The sequence below is a fragment of the Vicugna pacos genome, chromosome 21, assembly GCF_048564905.1.
Source record: "Vicugna pacos chromosome 21, VicPac4, whole genome shotgun sequence".
Lineage (NCBI taxonomy): Eukaryota > Metazoa > Chordata > Mammalia > Artiodactyla > Camelidae > Vicugna > Vicugna pacos.
Genome location: NC_133007.1, coordinates 12330221 through 12351003, shown reverse-complemented (window position 1 = coordinate 12351003; position 20783 = coordinate 12330221). Strand labels below are relative to the sequence as shown.

At 37.7% G+C, this 20783-nt stretch overlaps 1 protein-coding gene across 7 annotated transcripts in view; it reads right to left on the bottom strand.

Annotated features, from left to right (window-relative positions):
- The window catches only part of SLC9C2 (solute carrier family 9 member C2 (putative)), a 69839-nt gene extending 49306 nt beyond the window's left edge, over window positions 1-20533 (bottom strand). For 2 of the 7 annotated variants that reach the window (XM_031688770.2, XM_072946094.1), the window contains exons 1-8: window positions 20146-20245; window positions 17462-17667; window positions 15275-15375; window positions 13717-13845; window positions 10858-11023; window positions 7672-7788; window positions 5866-6027; window positions 1149-1248 (exon numbers count right to left, since the gene is read on the bottom strand). In XM_031688770.2, the coding sequence (XP_031544630.2) occupies window positions 1149-1248; window positions 5866-6027; window positions 7672-7788; window positions 10858-11023; window positions 13717-13845; window positions 15275-15375; window positions 17462-17667; window positions 20146-20171 (1007 nt within the window). In that variant the 5' untranslated portion in view covers window positions 20172-20245. Of the gene's footprint in view, window positions 1-1148; window positions 1249-5865; window positions 6028-7671; window positions 7789-10857; window positions 11024-13716; window positions 13846-15274; window positions 15376-17461; window positions 17668-18540; window positions 18624-18653; window positions 18850-20145; window positions 20246-20515 lie in introns of those variants that run through there. The other 5 variants (XM_072946092.1, XM_072946089.1, XM_072946088.1 and 2 more) reach the window with 5 other exon arrangements.
- Between the last annotated feature and the right edge of the window lie 250 nt (window positions 20534-20783).

The following is a 20783-nucleotide window of genomic DNA, read 5'->3' as shown; positions in this document are numbered from 1 at the left end:
AAGATCCCAGTAAACATACAATTATTTACACTAATTACCATGTTCTTCCATACACATGTCCACCACTTAACAATTAGCATCTTCTGAGAAGGAACTTATTGTCATGGCCCCAAACCTAAGATACAACATCTAGGCCACAGATGACATTAAGAAAGGATTCATCAAATAGATGAAGGAATAAATAATTTAATGAATAGAATGAGTAACTTATAATGATGCTGACAGCATGACTGAGCTCAGGAAATTGTCTAAACACAGACAAAAAGTATATGTTCTGTCAACTAGTAGTTATTCCCAAGTTTCTAGGTTTTAAAAACCAGTAAAGTAAGTGTCATTCATATACACACAAAACTTGACTAAGTTACAGGTACCAATTTTTTCATTTTGCCAAGTAGAGTTATATATATATTTTAAAAAGTGAAGTCTTCTATCAATGGAATTTCATAAAAGAAATGACATTTTTAAACAACATAAAAGTAGGGAGGACGTAAATTCAGAATGATGAATAATAGTCTTTTATATCAAAGCAATGAGTTTTCATGGGAAAACTCAGGGTAATGGCTTATTTTTCTCATTTCAACATTCGCTTTCAGCCCCAGTGAGAATTTCTACACTAGATTACGATTTGGTGTGAAATAATTCTAAAACACTTCTGTGATTTAGCACAGTCTCTCAGAGAATGGCTAACTCATTTGTCTGAGAAGACAAGCAAATGGCTTTCCCTCTGTCTACAAATGTCCATATGACACCTTGGAGTTTTGCTGGGTTTGCATTTTTTTCTGCTACTTTCCTTTTCTAGCTCTTCCCATGTTAGGATATTGTCATCCAGGTATGTTTCAAAGGAAACAAAGGAATAAAGTATTTTTCCAACTTTCCACAGTTCAAAATAAATTTTTATCAAAGAGTTACATATAAAAAGCACCATGATCTCTGAGCCACTGATACATTATCCATAACAGGAGTATCAATTAATGTCAATAATTGTCGGTAGCTGAAGTTTTTTTCAAGCATAACCTGTAGTAAAATTTAAAATGAAAAGTTTTTTTAAAAGTTATTAAAAATGAATTCTATTAGTGTCCATGAGGACAGGACCACTTAAGCACTAAACTTCTATGAGATCTATACAAAGTATATAACAGGAGACTTACTTAGTAATTACTAGCTCGATCCTCGGTTTAAAGCTTAAGGAATCTAAATTCAGTCCTACAGAGATTAAAGCAACCATACCGGACATTCCTAAAAATTCCACTGGGGAGGAAAAAAAAAGAATAAAATTAGTTGCTTTGAAATCCGCACACTAAGCTGCTTCATCTTGAGTGAAGAATTTTTGGGAAACTTAAAAGACTGGTAGTATTTCTTGGAAAGTTGTTTTAAGTGACTGGCCTAATCCTTAGATCAGGGGTTGACAAGCCTTTTCTGTGAAGGATCATATAGTAAATATTTAGTCTTTGGGGCTATTGTGGCCCCAGTTGCAACTACTCCACTCAGCCGGTCCAGTGCACAAGTGGCCTACATAATACATAAATGAATGACTGTCCAATAATAAAAGACACCAAAATCTGAATTGCTGCAAAATATTTTTTTGAGTTTTTTTAAAAAGCATTTTAAAATGTGAAAACCATTTTTAGTTCATGGGCTATACAAAAAATAGGCATATTTGACTCACAGGCTCTAGTCTGCCAACCCCTTGCCATAGACCGTCCTTGAGGACAGGGCTAGTGAAAAATAAATTTAAATGCCTCTGCCCAGCATCTCCGCGACACTCTGCAGCATGTCCTAGGGGTTGTGGTCCAAGCTCAGAGTTTGCATGGGGCTGCAGGTCCTGAAGCTTGCTGTTCTTTTGCCTGGTACAGACGCCCCTAAAATTGTGATCCCTTGGGCTCTAAACAAATATGTAAATGTAGTCTGGGGCAGGAAAACCAACTATGAATGTCTGAACACTGTGAATTCCAACAGTACTAGGCTGCAGAACCTTCAACTAGCACATTATAAATGTCAGACACAGGAAGGGAAAAAAGACGCAAGGTAGGAGTGGAAGGCCCTTGGAGCAGGGCTGAGCTGGCTGCTCAGGGATTGTGACATCCCTTTTCCCCATTAGTGCCCCTGCATCTGCAAAATGGGTGTAAAAGAAGAATGCCTCATAGAGTTGTTGTGAGGATAAAATTAGATAACATGAAGAGTGCTTGGCACATCTTTAAAACAAGGAATAAATGATAATCACTGTTGTCATGCTATTAATTATTTTTATATGTTCACTTCACTGCTTGGTAAATTTATGCCGTTTATTAATTTGAAGGGGATTTTATTATTCCTTTGGTTTATCTAGTTTACTTAAATCCACTTTAGATTTCTTTTTACCTACTTATTTAACTGAATTTAATATAAATAGACAATGACAGTAAAACCAGTGGTACTGGGAGCTGTGAGGATAGAGGAACTCTTGCAATCTTACTTCCAATTCCCTACAACTCATACTATGGGATTTTAAAGCTCATTTTTTTCACCAACAGTCACTACCTAGAGACAACATCTGTTATGAGAAAACCACAAAATAACTTTATTTTAAAACTGATATCATTTAGTATAATCCCAATGTTACACGAATACACGGTGTGAATGCATACATTAATACATGTATGTACATGTATCTGTATTTGTTAAAGGCTAAGCACATGCACCAAAATGTGTCAGTGGTTAAATTTACAACATAGGTTTAGATTTTTTCTTTGACTTTCCAGAATTTTTCCTAAACTCTACACTGAACATGTACTACTTTTACAATTAGAAAAACAGTCTTTGAGAAATTCCAAGTGCTGTTATGTTAAATGGTATTTTAAATGTTCAAGAAGTTGAGGGTGGGGGGGATGTCATGGAACATGTAATAAAGAAAGTAATTTTCATCAGCATAAACCCAAGAGGTTAAAAATAGAGCTGTCAAGTTTTCCTGACTCAATGGAAAGAAACCATCACAGAAGGCTGATGTCATGGGAAAGCAGCTCTCTCAACTTCTGTCTCTTTCTCTCTCTGGTTTAGAAAAAGGGAAGGTCCTCCTACTAGGAGATTTTGTTTCCTAAAAACAAGAGGATTCAGGAACGGATGTTTCCTAACTAGAAAAATATTAGCTTGACGACTGAAGTCCTTTGACATTTATAGCTGAGATCAATGACATAACAAAAAAGAGACAGTGAGAGCAATCAGTCCGGGCACAGGCAAGAAGGGAATGCATTGTTTGTAGACAGTTTTCAAACAATAAAATTGCCTAAAAGCCCTCTGCTTTTTATTATCACCATTCCCCAGAAATTCTGACCAGTGCCACTTGACAAAATATTCCTTCTGCTGGGACAAACCGCGCCCCCACCACCTCTCTTGGTGTACCTCTGGCCTAGACTTTCATATAACCCACCATCTATAACATTGACTCCCTTCTAGACACTAAATTCAAATTTTCTTCCATGGGCTGATATATTAATATTTCTAGCTGCACTACCTGTCAATCAACAATGTTCCAGTGAGTCTTTTGTCTGGTAATGTCTGTGCAATTTTTTTTGACTATTTTACTTTATTAGAATGAATGTGCTGATGCAAGTGATTTCTGAAAGTCCAAGTATTGTAAATTTAATATAATAGAGACAAAAATGGAAATGACTGTACTGTGCTCAAGGAGGTTACTCTCTGACCTCAATCAGACATTCCCTGGATTTAAGCCAGTTAACAATATGTTTCACCAGCGAAGGAAAAAAAAAACATAATTAGATAACATGACAGAAATGTAACGTGTAAATAAAAATTTTACCTACGTTCAGCTTTCTGGCAATGGAAACTCTCTTTATAACTGTCTGTTACTGACTTTTGCTGTCAGGATCTGATTAAGCATAATAGTAAAGAACTACCTGAAGCTGTTAATTCCTGGAGCAGAGGAAAGTGTAATGCAGGAGGGAGGGGCGTTTTTCTCCCAGGGCTGTTGTAACCGAGTACCACAAACTAAGTGTCTTAAACAACAGGAATTTATTGCCTCATAGTCTGTAGGCTAGAGGTCCAAGATCAATCCTTTGCACCAGCGATCCCTTCTGAGCACTGAGAGGGAGAATGTATTCCAGGCCTCTCAAGCACTGACCGGGAGCCCCTCCGTGAATTAGAACGAAAGGGGAAGGGAACCAGCATTTATCGGCTGCCGTACCTTGAGCCTGGTGTTGTGCTGGTAAATGTTTAACAGCAGCAATCTGGGGGGTAAAAAAAAAAACCCAGTTGGTAGTATCTGCCAGTTTCCATGGTCCCACTATGGACAATTTCAAGCTACCAACCTTATGTCACTTAAACACAGCTCTGGGAAGAGATGTGAACAATCAGCTCTTGGAATTGAAGTCCTACCTCCAGGACACAAACATGAGTGAGTCACACAACACATATTATTTCATTAATGCCTGCAATGCTCCTCTCAATTAGGTTATAGTATATCATGTTTATAGATGAGGAAACTAACTAAAGCTTAGAGAGGTAACACTCCAAAGTCACCAAGCTAATAAACTGTGAAGCTCAGAGGTGAATCCAACTCTGCCTCATTCCACAGCTCTTGAAGGACTAGTAGTTTATTCAACCAACATGTATTAAATTACTATTAGGCATATGGCAAGTGCTGGACTTGACTCAGGGAACACAGAAAAGAGAATAAATAAAAAGATGAATAAGAGACAGCCTCTACCTCAAGGAACTCATGGTCCAATGGGAAAACAAAAATGGGAAATATTAAATTAAAATTTTTTCTTCAAATATTTAAGACATTTAAAACAGGTAGACAGGAGAGGGGAAAAAATGAAGTTGAAGGAAATGACCCTTCGGGGAATGTTTTCAATAATTTTACTGATTCAGGGCAGTGAGCAACAACAAGAGGCAGTTTACCTGTGGAGGGAGCAGTGCTGGTTGGTAACTGGAGGGGAAAGAGGAGTAATGAACCTCTGGACACCTGAGGTCTCCCATGCGTGGAAGTTGCTCCACTGTGCAAGGGAAAAGCAGAAGCAGAATTTGGCCATTTTGCCACAAATACTTTGGGAACATATGGCTTTTGGGAACTGGTTACCTCAGTCAGGCCAGGAAAGACTTTAGTTCCCAGTCCCATGGGACTAAACTAGCATATGAATGTTGAAGGTCGACCAGCTGAAGGCTCTCCAACTCCCACAATAATTCTACTCTCATCACTTCCAGACAAGGATATACCGCATTTCTGCCTCTCCTTTCCTGCCTCCTGGCCTCAGGTAAGGGCCACTATTTCTACAGTCCCTTCAAATTGGTACCCCCTGAATTAAAGCCTGTTGAGCTCGACTTTTCGAGGAGCATCTCAGGAGCATCTTTCCCAACTTTCTCTCTTTAAAGATGGGTTGCTAAGGGTTAAGAGCAGAAACCAGCTCAGTTCTGATTCCTCTTCCAGGGGACTGCTAGTGACTGAATGTAATGTCAAAGAGTAGAGTGTTAAAAAAGAATAAGAGCCAGGGGACGGTATAGCTGAATGGTAGAGAGTGTGTTTAGCATGCACAAGGTGCTGGGTTCAATCCCCAGCACCTCCATTAAAAATAAATAAACAAACAAACCTAATTACATTCCCTCCAAAAAAATTTTTTTAAAAAAGAATAAGAGAGTAACAACATGGAAGAATGCAAAGGGAAGGGACATGAAGTCAAAATCAAAGAGATGTTAAGAGAGACCAGGAAAGAGCTGGAGGTAGCGGAGAGATAATATGATAACAGACTCACAGAGGGGCCACATCAAGGGGGAAGCAGTTGGGAAGAAGTAACTGAACTGAGAACAAGGGAAAATTAAAATGCAAAAAGTTCACTTTGAGGACAGCATTTTTTGTATCTGTTTCTGCCTTACCAATGTAGAAAGTCATGTACACCATCGAAATACAGAGAATGATATCAGTCAGCATATTGCTAAAAAGGTCACTCAATATAAACTGAATGATCCTTGCACACCAATATCCACATAGCGTGCCTCCCAAAATGTCCAAGCAGACGCCCATGATAACATGTAACTCTAGAAAAAGAAAATAAGAAAAAAAGAAAGTTGAACTATAACTTTTGTTTCTTTCATTGACGGCATTTGGGTCTATGCACTTTGGTTTGCTCTTGAGATTTTGAGTAGGAACCGTGTTCTTCAGCAGAAGGGAGCTTCCCATGAAAGCCTGGCAAAAGAGGCTCTTTGGGGACACATGTCCCTTACAGTCTGCAGCTTAGGTCTGCTTATCCAAGCACAGTAGACTCACGTGCCTTCAGGAGCCATAAATGTGGAAAAACCAATGACAGCCTGGAAAGTGAATGATCAACAAAAGGACATTCAAATTCAAATGTTTTACAAACTATGTCAGGGCCAAGCACACCATGTCCATGATCGCCACCAACCTGCAGTCTATGTGTGACCCCTGCCCCCATCCCAGAGGCTATTTGGGAAATGAAGGGAGATTTTCCATGATCACAACAATGGGGGAAACAGTGGCAGTTAGCGAGCAGATACCAGACACTGCTGAGTGCAGTCTTAAGTTACAAAGACTGACCTATCCCAAATGCCTTCAGCTCCCTCACTGAGAAGCAATGCAAACCCCTCTTGATAAATTTCTTTTCCCTTTTAGCAACTCTCTCCTCCTACAACCAACACATAAACATATCAGGAGGACACATGTTCCCTCTTCATGCTGTGACTTTTCCCACTTTCTTCTCTCCTAGTACCACATCTGGGAACCTAGCAGATGAGCATAGCTCCATAGCCCAGTGAACTTCAACCACACCATGGCTGACTGTTATCCTCTCTAGGCCCTGACTCTCCAGTACTGCTTGAACCATTCTGCTTTCACCCACAGACTCAAATCCAGGACCAAGCCAATTCTTAACATCCGTGCAGTAAGCTCCAGATTGATACAGGGAAGAAGTAAATCTGAGCCAGATGACACAACTGTGTGTAAGAGTGCACATGTATACCAAGGGGGATGAAATAATTTCACATTCTTTCCCCTTAATCTCTAAGTAAACACATAGATGGTAATTATTTTCTTGTTAGCTGATTTACTATTTTAATTGGTCCATGAGTAAAGTATAGGAAACGCAGTTAAGATATCTTTTTTTTTTAACATTTTTAAACATTTTAATTGATTTATAATCATTTTACAATGTTGTGTCAAATTCCAATGTAGAGCACAATTTTTCAGTTATACATGAACATATATATATTCATTGTCACATTTTTTTCTCTGTGAGCTACCATAAGATCTTGTGTATATTTCCCTGCGCTATACAGTATAATCTTGTTTATCTATTCTACAATTTTGAAATCCCATCTATCCCTTCCCACCCTCCGCCCCCTTGGCAACCACAAGTTTGTATTCTATGTCTGTGAGTCTATTTCTGTTTTGTATTTATGTTTTTTTGTTTTGTTTTGTTTTGTTTTAGACTCCACATATGAGCAATCTCATATGGTATTTTTCTTTCTCTTTCTGGCTTACTTCACTTAGAATGACATTCTCCAGGAGCATCCATGTTGCTGCAAATGGTGTTATCTTGTTGGTTTTTATGGCTGAGTAGTATTCCATTGTAAGACATCTTGATTACATTTTAATTTCAGTATGAATTGAAATGCACCATATAGAAATGATATTAGAAAATATACAGACCAAAAATATGCTCTTACCGCTATAATTGGAGACGCCAAGGAAGTTGCTCCGAAAAATTCCAAAAAAAATGGATGTGAAGCTACAGATGATCATTGATTCTCCTCTGATTATATCAGTATATGTTTTAGAAATGCCTGGAAAAGGAAATTAAAATATAATTTAATGTGCATGAAAATGATGCTTTTGCACAGAAAATACAAAAATAGAAGAGACGGAATATTCTAGGAAAAAAAGAAGGCAGACATAGCTGGGATGGGTCTGCTGGACAATCACCATTTTTAAATTTCTCCATTGTGCCTTCTATATCTCCAATGGCAAAGGAACATGGCAATAGCCCTTCTGGAAGTATCCATTGCCTCAAACCATGCTTAAGCCTCTGAATGAGACAAAACACTTCTCAGTTCACTATATTTAGCTTGAATAAACATGAATCATTAGACTCCAAAAGAATCACACTTTAGAAATAAGTACAAAATATGACCTAGCAAATCTACTCCCAGACACATACCCAAGAGAATTGAAAACATATGTCCACACAGAAATCTGCGCATGAATGTTCACAGCATTTTCGTAATAGCCAAAAAGGGGAAACAACCCACAGTCCCTCAGCTGATGAATGGATAAACACATGTGGGTATATTATGCAGGCTAATATGACCACAGATTGATACAGAAAGTATTGTACAACTACATGTTTTTTTAAAGCAGTTTAATATAATCCATTGCATCAAAATCAAAACTGATTCTATTAAATGACACTATTTTTTTAATCCAAAGAGAACTGGATCTGACTAACATTCTACTTTTTTTCCTTTGGTGTTTTTTGAAACACATAATAATTAAATAGATATAGCTGGGGGTTCAGTATTAATATTTCTAAGATACTATATGTAGTTCAAACAAAAGGAAGTCTCTGCTTTCCAGTGTTTGATCTGAGTACATGAAACATCAGACTGTTTGGATTCTATCTATCTTTGCAAAAGTCTCCTGAATGATAGAATACCAGGAAACTACAGAATACTAGGATAATATAGAATTTCTGATTACTCAGTGCCTAACTGCAGATCAATATTCAGGCTGTTTATTTCTATTCTCTGTGGTTCATTACTGTAGCCAATAAAGAAAGCAAAGATAATAAAAGGCAAGATAAGTTATAATTATTTTTTATTACTATTTGTTACTAACTTTGACTATAAAAAAAGACAAAGGAATACTGGTTAAATAGGTTTGAAGATTATTAGCACATTTAATTTAGTTGGTCAAGAAATCCTTTAATCCTTCCCTCAGATTTGGTGAGTCAACCAGGATCAAGTTAAGTACAAGATGTGTTGCATGAAGTTTTGAATTTGATGTGTAGTTGTTTTAATAGTAAAACTCCCCACAGTTCTTATTGACTTAATGTGGAACTAACTTATATTTATTAATTTGTTGTAAAATTTGGGGGAAAGAAAGAATAAAACAAAATAAAACAAATAAACAAGTAAAACAAAAATCATCTATAATTCCATAACCCAGAGAGAACCATTTGAACGTTCTTCTAAGCACGTAATTCTTTATACTCAGTTGAAATCAAAATAAATTTTGTCTTTTATTCCTTTACAAGCTCCTATTCCAGATTTGTTTTAAAGTAAGAACTGTTTAAAAAATAAATAAATAAAATAAAGTAAGAACTGTTTGAGCCCTGTGCACTCTTTTAAAGTAGGTAATGAATAGACAGGCTCATCTTAACTCATTCATCTCATTGGGTCAGTCCATGTGACCCAGGCTGTGCAGGTTTTACAGTGCACCAAGGCACCGCATGAAATGAAGCAGCATTCACGCTGTAGAAGCAGTTTTGCATATGCAAAGATTATGGTAATTTTAGGCATACAGCAAAAAATACTTCTACTTAAAAAAGCAATGTATTATGACAATTAGATAGGAAGGCTCATTTATCTAATTCACACAAAGGACCTATATGGTGGCTCTGTCAACACCATAAATGAGTGAGAGTGATTTTCCCCCCATAAAAATGAGTCAAATTTGTCTTACTAGGTAAAAATGTCACTGAATGCAGAGCCATGTACCACCCGAGTATTACTGACATAACGAAAATAACGATTAAGAGTCAAATACCTTCACTAGTTTTAGAGAAATGGAAGACTTTCCACTCCTGTTTTGAAAAAAAAATTTTTAATATGGAGACTGCAATAAATAATTAAAGTTTGGAGTTTATTAGAGCCTCTTATAGTGGAGAGATTGCAGAAAAGGGAGCAGGAAGAAAATGATGGGAATAAAACAAGTGGCAAATACTAATGGCTAAAAAAGAAAGACAGGTGAAGGAAAGACAGAAAAATAATGTGCTTGGGGTAAAAAAGAGAGAGAAAGAAAAGAGGACAGGATCTGACTCTTTGAGAAATATCTTGTGACAATGTGAACTATCACCACCAAAAGTGTCTTAAAACTTCCCATGTTTTCTCAAGTGTAAGTCTAAGTGGGTATAAATATGGGAATATCACTTGCCAGAAAGGTTCAAGATTTCCCAAGCCAATCATAAGGCAATATATTTCCACCAAGTATAACTGACACCTAAAATTGGTTAGTTAAATATTTCTGGCTCAAAAACAGAAACCACAATATCTAGACATTTCATGTCTTTACTGCTATGTTAATAAAACATGACAACAGGGGCGTATTTCAGAATGAAATCACCTTTTTACCAAATGAGATGGGAAGCAGTGTAGAACCCCAAAGCCTCTTGGGAATAAGCTTTTATTGAACAATATATGTGCCAGACTATATTTTCACCCCATTTCTCTTAAATAAATTACAAGTCCCTCTACCACCCGCTCAAGGTTAGCTGCTCCAAAATGGAGGCAGTTCTAACAAGAGGTAGCTAGACCTTGGAAAAGTTTCTTTAGGGAAAAGGCAGAGTCTCTACCTTGTGGCTTGGAATTCAGCGGAAGGGAATAGAATGCTTATTTTTTATCACTTTCTAGGAAGGTTACATTTTCTTCTTGAAAAAATTTGAGATCATAATTGGTGCTGTTTATCCTGGATCTCAGGTTGCCTTATTTACTTTGCATATCAATCAATGCTCCAGCTCCAAGACAAACAGCACAAATATCTACTTTGTTAGATGCACAACTCATGGAAGAAAAATACTGTCAAAAGGAAATAATTTATCCTCACATCTTCAAGAGAGAGAAATAAATCTGACATACCAATAGTTTTCAGTGAATTCACAGAATGAACAGGATCTGTAATGACAAGGGTCATGCTAAAGAATACGCAAGATTGCAAATCCCATGAGTCCTTATTGAAATTCAGAACCACATATCCAATTATGATGAATGCTATGGAAAAGTTGATGAATCCAGTTAACATGACCTGTGAAACCAATTCATAACATGGTATTAGGTTTAACATCTCAACATGGCATGACTGCATTTACTTATGTATGAGTCAGATCATGGCTATATATTTTATACCATTACTCTGGAAGATAACTTTAAAAGATAGTCTAGTTTACCTACCTCAAAGAAACCACCCCTTCCAAACAAATGAGATTCTACATTTTTGTGAAAAGACCCATTCACCAATCTCTCTTGTTGCTATTCCAGCTTAATAGTTATCATTGTCAAAATGTTCTAAGATGGAATGCAAATTTCTCTTGCTTCTGTGTGAAACATTTCCTGGTTTTCTCAGGGATGATCTGCAGGGCTCCAGGCAGAAAGAGAAGTAAAACAATGGGCAAAAAGCCCATTCCAGCTGATCTGGCCCCCGTGGTAAGGGTTTTCCAGAAGCCGTATTCAGCAAACTTTTGTGTACATCTCATTGCTCAACTGTTTCCTGACACTACCACATCTGTCAAGGATGCTGGGAAATGTAGTACTATTTCACACTGGACCCGCTACCATACCAAACAAAATACAGGAAGTCTCTCTTTAGTGAGAAAGAATGGGATAGACAATCAGTAGTGCCTGCCTCAAAACCAGCAACAGAACATAAAACTTTGAAACAAGGAGAGGAACAAAAGGGATAAAGAAAACTGGATCAACTTAATTGATTGAGAAGGGAAAAATGAATGAGAAAAAGTAAAGGAAAAGCATCATAAATAAAAAATACAAAATTATATGGGAGAAACAGAAATTTAACTTCTTTTGATTTTTTAAAATTTATTCTTTAATTTACATACAGTAAAATTAATTCTTTTGACGTAGTTATACAAGTTCTGACAAATGCATAAAGTCATGTGACCATGACCAAAATGAAGGAACAAAACAGATCCGTCACCCCCAAAAATTTGTTCACACAGCCCCTTTGCAGTCAGTTTCTTCCCTCATCCCCACTCCCTGGCAACCAATGATCTATTCTGCAAACGTGTAGTTTTGCCTTTGCTAGAAGGAAGGTCTATGAATGGAATTATACAATATGTAGTTTTGGGGTCTGGTTTCTTTCTCTTAGCACAATGCATTTGAAATTCTTTCATGTTGTGCCCATCAATACTCTGTTCCTTTTCTGTTGCTGGGTAATATTCCATTGTAAGATGTGCCACAATTTGTTTACCCATTTGATGGTTGAGAAATGTTTGAGTTGTTTCCAGACTTTTGAGATTATGAATAAAGCTGCTATAAAGATTCATAGAGTTTTTATTGTAAGTATAAGCTTTCATTTCTCTTGGGTAAATATACATGAGTGGAATTGCTAGGTTATATGGCAAATGTATACTTAACTTTATAAGAAATTCCCATACTGTTTTCTGAAGTGGTTCTACCATTTTGCATTCTCACCAGCAATGTATGAGAGTTCTAGTTTCTCTCAATTCTTACCAGTACTTGACATTCATCAGGCTTGTTATTGTCGCTGCTGCTGCCATTCTAATAGGAATGTCAGTAATATCTCATATGGTTTTAATTTGTCTTTCCCTAATAATTTAAGATGTTGAGCATCTTTCCAAGTACTTATTTGTCATCCACATATCTTCTTTGGTACCTCAAATCTCTTAAAATCTTTTGCCTTCCTAAATCTATTTTTAATCACAATAAATATCACCAAAAAATACATCCCCCCACCCCAAAAGCCAGCAGAGATAATCAACCTAGATAAAATAGCAAAATCCAACTGTGTGTTATCAAAAAGACAAACATAAGTTCACCAAAATCTTGAAAGTAAAAGAATGGAAAATTTTTAGCAGACAACTACTAACCAAAAGAAAGCTAGTATAACTATAGTAACACTTGATAAATTTGACTTAAGGCAAAAGCATAATTTGGAATCAAAGGGTAAGTAAATAGTAAGGAAAAAAATTAACTAGGAAAATAACAATTCTTCTACATGCACCACAGGAGTTGACAGATGAAGCACATTCTCTGATCACAATGTGATAAGGGAAATAAAAATAAAAAGCCATATTTGGAAATTCAAAGACAACTTCTAAATAACTAATGGGTCAAAGAAAAAAGTATAATAAAATTTAGGTAGGAGGGATGATAATGAAAACCCTAAAAATCTAAACATGTGGGGTGAAACTAAAAGAGTAGTTAAAGGAAAATTTAAAACCTTAAATGCACAAAATATAAAAAATTTAAAAAGCTAAAAGTCAATCAACTAACATCTAACTCTAGATGTTAGAAAAAGTAAAGAATGAAATCAAAGAAAATGAAACATTTTGGGAAAAAAATTAGTCTGGCAAGCATGATTTAGGGAAAAAGAGAAGGAATAAATAAAACAAACTTAACAGTGAAAATGGACAAATCTAGAGATACAGTTGAGATGAGTCAGAGGGGGGATCAGGATCCAGGTTCTGCCGTTTATCAGTCTTGTGACCTCAGAACTACACTCTGCTTATATGTGAAGTGGGGGTGATACTAACTCAGTGCCCCGCCACAGTGGTCACTCGGCAAATATTCATTTCTCCTCCCTCCCCTCAGCTCTCTTTAACTAGTGAGTCTGCAGAATGAGGAGAGTTAAACAACAAGAAATGTGAGATTTGTGAATTATTAATCTTCTTTGTAGACATATTCTCCATGAACATGACTAAGCAAGAATGGACCATAATTTGTTTTAAAGTGTGTTCTTACCTGCCAAAACACATTCTTCAGTACATGAAAGTCCACATCCAAAGCAGCCATAAATATAATTAAAGGTGAGAAATAACAATAAAGTGCAAAACTTGGTGTTCTTAGGAGAGGGTGGACGACTTGGTGCACCTAAACTAACACAGGTAAACAAGAAATTAGTTTGCTGCCTTTTTGAAGACTTAGAAATTAGGCTGATGCTCTGTCCATCAATATTAAATTTTAGAATATTCCAACTGATGAGAGATCATCTACAAAGCCAGTCCTGAGGGTCTTGTGGTAGACTGCTTGATCTGATTATGCAGATGACTTAAATGCATAGTCCTGTATTCACCAGAAAACTGTGTGTACATGAACATCGATGGTGGTAAGTAATCAGCATTTTCGAAAGTGGTACTTCTCACACTGGTGATCCCAGAGGTGATTTTAGGTGGTTCACAGAGAAGTATTTTTTTTAATTTGAACATTATATATTTATTCTAATTTGCACAAGAGGGGAAAAAAGAACTTTACACATGGGTACTTGGATTTCACAGACATTTGCTTACGATTTAAAATCTTTCCATGAGTCAAGCAGAGAAAAATAATATGTAGATAATAGTACAGAGAGTGTATATAGGACATAAATCATGAAGGTTATACACAGTTGAGGGGAAAACATTTAACAGCAACAATGACTGAAGTGCTTGCTGTAAATATTCCCTCCTGAAAAGTTTTTGGTTCAATTAATAGTTTAATCGTCATGACTTCACATCTCTGTAACTCATCAGCAAAATGGTAACAGAGTATATACTTCCACTGGGTTGCTGCAAGAATGAATGAATTAACTTAATAAATTACTATGAATTAAATGAGTTAATAAATTAATAATAAAAAAGAGAAAATCAAAGCACTTAAAAGGGAGTCTGGCACACAGCAAACACTCAAAAGATATGCTAATAATAATAGTGGTGTTTCAGAAGAATATTGAGACTTTTTTTTACAATCCTTGATAGATACAGGCATTGTCTCCATTTTTTTTTTAAATGAATGAGTGGAGACAAATTGTTGTTGATCACACTGCTATACATTTGAAATCAGGGGTTAATAAATAAAATTAATGAAATTTTTCTTGGATCTGTATTATGTATTACATGATGCATGTTTTGCATTTAATCTGGCAGTTAGGAAAGAGGAACCATATGCTTCATCACGACAGTTAACTGCTGCCTTCTGGAACGCAGGTCTCCGCAGGTGCTGAAGACAGTAGATCGGGAGAATCCAGTGTACACACAGGGGGAGGAAACAAGAGTGAGCCAAAGGCAGATGACGAAGAACCCAAGAATCACCTTTTACTCACTTCCAAATTACTGCTCTATTTTAAGCCTCCCTGATTTATGTCTCCTATCTTGGATAGTTTTTCATTTTTGAAATTTTTAACACCAGATGAATTTTTCTCAGTAGCTGCTTACAGTTAAAAAAAAAATGCTACTCATTCGGCGGGGGGAGGGGGGTTGCGAGTTGACCTTGTTTTTGGTTTTTGCTCTTTCATCAGTTCTCTACTTTATGGTATGTATGTTACCTCAACAAAATTGTAGGCCAGTCGTCCTATCAAAAATCCAAACAGAGAAAGAATCGTCAAGACAGTGACTTCAGAATTCTTTAAAAATGCCCTCAGAAATCCTGGAAAATAAAAAAAGTATGTGTTATTTACACATAAGGAATAGTTTAAAAATAGTTGAAAAATTCCCTCTCTTTGGGTATTTAATTTTAAACTTCCTCTGAGCATCCCATCATTAAGAATAAAGAACTGACAGCTGTCGCAAATGCTGTCTCTCAAGTATGACACACATAATGAGGCACCGCTCATAGGTGAATTTGGAAAATACTGAAGTTCCAACAACCTCCCATGCTCCCACCCAATGGCACATTAGGACCACTGTGTGGGTATCTTGCCTATGGATCTGATGATGAGAAATTATGAAAAACTGAATTTCATATCTACATATGTACCTTGTACTAATCATTACTCATCCTGAGCCACAGCAAGCCCGAAATATTTTTACCTGAGATCTAACCATAGGGAAAACTGCCTTCACCAATAGGTGTCCAAACACATTCGTTATTCTCTGTTTACGTGCATTTCCTTGCCTTAAAACTCCCTACTCTGTCTCAGATTATTCAGCTCATTCTCTCCAGAGACAATAATCCAACAAATGTATGCCTAAGGCAAGACTCATTGCCATCTCCGATTCTGCATTGCCTGCCTTCCAGCTAAAGGTCAAGACCAATCAGTAAATATTTTTTTGAATGCTTCTTATGTGTAAGGCTAGATAAAGAAATGTTTCTCAAACTTCTGCATTGTCTTTTCCTGCTGGAGCACTTGTCTCTATGTAATCACAAAGGACCTAAGGCTAGTGAAATTCATGGTCAACAGCACCTCCTAGTACCCAAAGGGAGCAAGGTCAGTAATGAGCTTTCCCAGACAAAGCAGTTCCACCCTTTGATATGAGTACAATTAAAGGAGTTCTTCAAGTGTGTTTGTTTCTCTATAGTCTCTCTAGTTCCAGAAAGGATTTTAAAGCAGCTGACATGTTTTCCCAAATAAAAAAAATTTTAAGGGGACTAGAAAATTTTCTCTAATCACTAGCACTGAATTGTGGTGTTTTAAAGCATGTGTGGTGTTTTAATATGTTATTTTATCTGCGTGAGTATCATTCACCATACCTACTGAATTCTTAATCATTGTTTAAGAGACCCTGACAGGTGAAGCTTTTCCTAATTTCCCACTGCAGGGTGGGATGGGAGGGTGCATCTTCCCTGAGGAAAAAGTACATCAAAAGCCATACTTGTTTGGAAAGAAATTATATATGTGTATATATGTATATGTATATTTATGTGTGTGTGTGTGTGTGTGTGTGTGTATAACTGTATCACTGTGCTGTACACCAGAAGCTAACACCACATTGTAAATCAACTACACTTTAATTTTCTAAAAAGTCATACCAGTTTGGGATTAACATATACACACTATATATATAAAACAAGGATCTACAGTATGTCACAGGGAACTATATTCAACATCTTGTAATAACCTATAATGGAATAGAATCTGAAAAAGAACATACATATCTGTGTATATATATATAAATGAATCACTTTGCTGTATACCTAAAACTAACACAACATTGTAAATCAACTATACTCCAATTAAAAAAAGAAAGCCTTGTGCTCTACACTGGAATTTGACACAACATTGTAAAATGATTATAAATCAATAAAAAAGTTTAAAAAAAAAAGCCATGCTAGACATTGATGATGTCAACTAAGCAAACTGAATCGTATAGCAGGGTTCTATTTGCCCTCCACTCATCCCAGATATTTCGTCAGTTTAGTCCTGGCAGGCAAGCAGGCAGCCAGGCAGTGTAAGGCTCTCCCTCCCCCTTGTTCCCAGAGATTCTGGACCATACCTTTGTAGTTACACTAACAAAACTGCATTGTCCTTATGTTTGCCTGTCTTCCCCCACAAGAGGGCTCCTGGAGGTTAAGGACTGTCTTACTCTCCACACTGCTGTGCTCAGCAAATGTCACTGAATGAAGGAGCCATAGCATAGACGATGCTTTTAATTAAATGAGACAAGACAGACAGCATTCACTCACATCTTATAATTTCACTGGACCTCTTCTTCTGTTGTAGTTGTTATCACTTTCTGCACTAAGAAAGGTTCAGAGGGCCGAGGAAAGAGGAGATTTAAAAACAACCACTTACCTCCCAAAACAATAATGGAACACACAAGAATTATGAAATTCCCCTTTGCAAAATTGTAGTCAGCTGACCTTCCACAGAGTAAATCGGGTCTGCTACCTTCTTTTTTCTCCCAGAAGGAAGTATTCGATTTTCCCATTGCTTTTTTGGTCCCAGTTGATAAACCCAGATGAGAGTTACTGTTGACACTTTCACTAGTACAGACTAACCTGTTACAATATGCAAAAGAAGAAAATGAGGCTTGCCAGGACCCCATGCATCCATATTCTTTCTATCTAAGATTACACTGCACTCAGATATGAGCATGTTTCTTCTTGTCACAAAGTACATATTAATACCTCCTGTTCCACCTTTGCTCTAAGAACATGTAACAGGAACACTAATTGCAGTGTTAGTGTTTCTTCCTCGTACTGCTACATGTGTATGGGGAGGGATTGTACTGATTTCTGCTCTTACCATTTCTCATATGAAATGTTAACATTTGCCTTCCCCACTGGACAGTGAGTTTCTCAAGGGCCAGGGCAGACTATTAATTTTCTTTAAGTCTGTGCACAGTTTGTAGCACATAATAAGCTCTCCATAAATATCTGAAGAGCTGAACTCTTTGAGGGGGAGCTCTTTCTCCATGGGTACAAACCATACTAGAATTCTCTTTTACTACTGCAATCCCCTGTCCCTTTTTCCCTCTCTCAGGCCCCTCCAAATCCAAAATGGCAAATGGGAAACAAGGTCAAAGTTGAGTCACACCAGTTAAGGCTGGGGATGAGGAAGGATTTGAATAACCTAAAAACAAAGGAAAAGACTAAAGTTGAGTTTTGATCATATGGTACCTTTGAATGAATTAGAAAAAGTCCCCCTTCCTGACAACAGGGCACATGGCTTGGCCGATGAATAACAGGCTGGATTTCAGCAGCAATACCCACACCCTCCTCAGCTGTGGTCCCTGGGTAAGGACACAGCCTGCACAAATCTACATGTGGGTCCTGAGAAGGACTCATTGTCTTTTACTTTTCTTTGCAGCTAGCATTAACCTAAAATTCCTGGAAGTTTCTAAAGTATCCCCTGTAATATCTGGGGCTCACCTTCGGATATATGTTTTGCACTTGTTTGGTCTACAGGCCACAGTGACTCTGGTGTGAAGCAGAGGGTGGGTCAGAAATGAGACTCAAAATGTTATACCCTCAGACCATCTCACCTGGCCCCCAAGTAGCTCTTCAGTTCCTTGGCAACCTCACAGCCTACTATCCCCACCTGTCATTACAGCATCTCACTCTCAAATCAAATTCTCCAAACAACCAAGACCAGCAATACCTTCTACCAAAGCTAAGCAGGTTCAGAGCTGAAATAAGATGAAGGCAGTTGAAAATCACAAAGCTCAGCTCTGTGTCTGTTTGCCAGGGACAGTACTGCCAACTGATAGCCACTGAAAGCCATTTCCATGCCTAATTCCTATTGGTTTCTTGCCAACTTAGTTCCATTCTGATTGGCTACATACATTATCTCCACCCCCAATCCAGAAGAAACTGATTCCAGTTCCAGGGAAATTTGCATTTCTTAATGCTCAAGCTGTGTCTATATCCACAACTGTTTTAACTGATTTTCTTTGCCTGATGTAACGGCTGAAATGGTCATGGACCATGTAGACAGAACCTCCTCTCCTCTTATATATGTTTGTAATACATACTCTGTTTTTCTTCTTTCAGCACTAACCCTTTCAACACTGCTTTGTCTCCTCCACTTTTTCATTCATCCTTTTCTACTTTTTCTTTTTCTACCTCTCCTTTCTTTTCAATGGAGTTTCTCACTCCCATCTTTCTCCTTAACTCCTAACTTGTCATGGGCTTTCGGTCCTTAATATGAAGAAACAGTATCACCCATTCTTCACAGGAGGACAAATACACCCGAAATTCCATGATGTCTAACATGTGAAATTTTTGCCTCAAATCTAATCATCAAAATAAATACAGTATATATTTAAACAAATGAACAATTAGTCAACTTGTAGTTTACTTTCAAGAAAGTTATTTTATGACAGTTTAATTTCTACTCTCTCATTCCTGTGCCACACTAATCAAATCCTCTTCCCCAGGGCACCCAGGATAGCACCACAGCAGTGAGATTACTAAATCTATCAGCAATCTTCTCCACCACTAGTTTCAAGGAAACTTTGACAAAAGTCCAAGTTCCTACTTGAGACTGAACAGTTTCAGTCAACAGCTCTGTGTCTGCTCCTGACTGCAATAACCACCACTGGCATTCACACACCATTCCCCCAAAATACTTGCTTTACAACATTTTGTTGCTGTTGTCTGCTATGGTTCTATTAAGCCATTGGAACCATCGCTAACATAAATCCCAAGGACCACTTTTTTAAAAAGTTGTCTTATTCACAGTCTGTCTCCTGAGAGACCTATTCCTTACTCATTCCTGTCCTGCCCTTACTGAACTCTTCCAGTTACCAAGTTCACTACCCTTTCTCACATTTTCATCTTAACCCTATCTACACTGCTTGTCACCTTGACTACTCTCCTCAACTGCAATGTCTCAGGCTATTCTGAGTGATGTCCTTCTAGCTCTGTCTATATCTATCCTGCACACTTGGTTCACCTCAACCCTACAGGGAAGGCTCATGCAGTTTTATATTTCAAATATCAGGCTTTCCATGGCTTTTGGAAAAATCCACATACCTCAAGAAAACTTGGGCAAAATTCATAGAGTCAGCTCTAGATCAGTATTGTGCTGAGAGCAAGACAGCACATAACTAAAACACAGAGATGATCCAATGTCTTGACCTAACATTATTTCCCATAGAGCTAAAGAAGAAAGCAAAAATAAATGTCTGTTTCGCCGTCTTGGGTAAAGCCAGCTAAGCAGACTTTCGTAGCTTTGAGAGTTGAGGGCTGAGAGGCTTCCCGGTGTGCTTCACCCCAACCCCATCTTCTGATAGGCACATGACAGTTCGTTTGCCACAGCTTCCCATCCCAGTAACACTGTGATTGGTTCAGAGCAGGGGACTCAGACAAGACCAATCAGATGATGATGCCTTGATATACATACCATCGTGGGGAGAGAGCTGTTCTCTTTCCATTTGCGTTTAGCTGCGGTGATGGCTGCCCAGAGCAGCTCGAGGCCACCCTCCCAGCTGCACTGGGAAAGCCCACCTCAAGTCGGGCTGAGGAAAGCCTTTCCCAGTCTGGAGGTTTCCATGAGGCACTACCTCAGACATCTCTGAGGTCTTCACAGGCGACCTCACAGCCCTGCCTGGGATCTCTCTTTTCTCAGAGGCCGTTTCTTAGTTTGAGAACTTTCTGTCACCTAGAAAGGC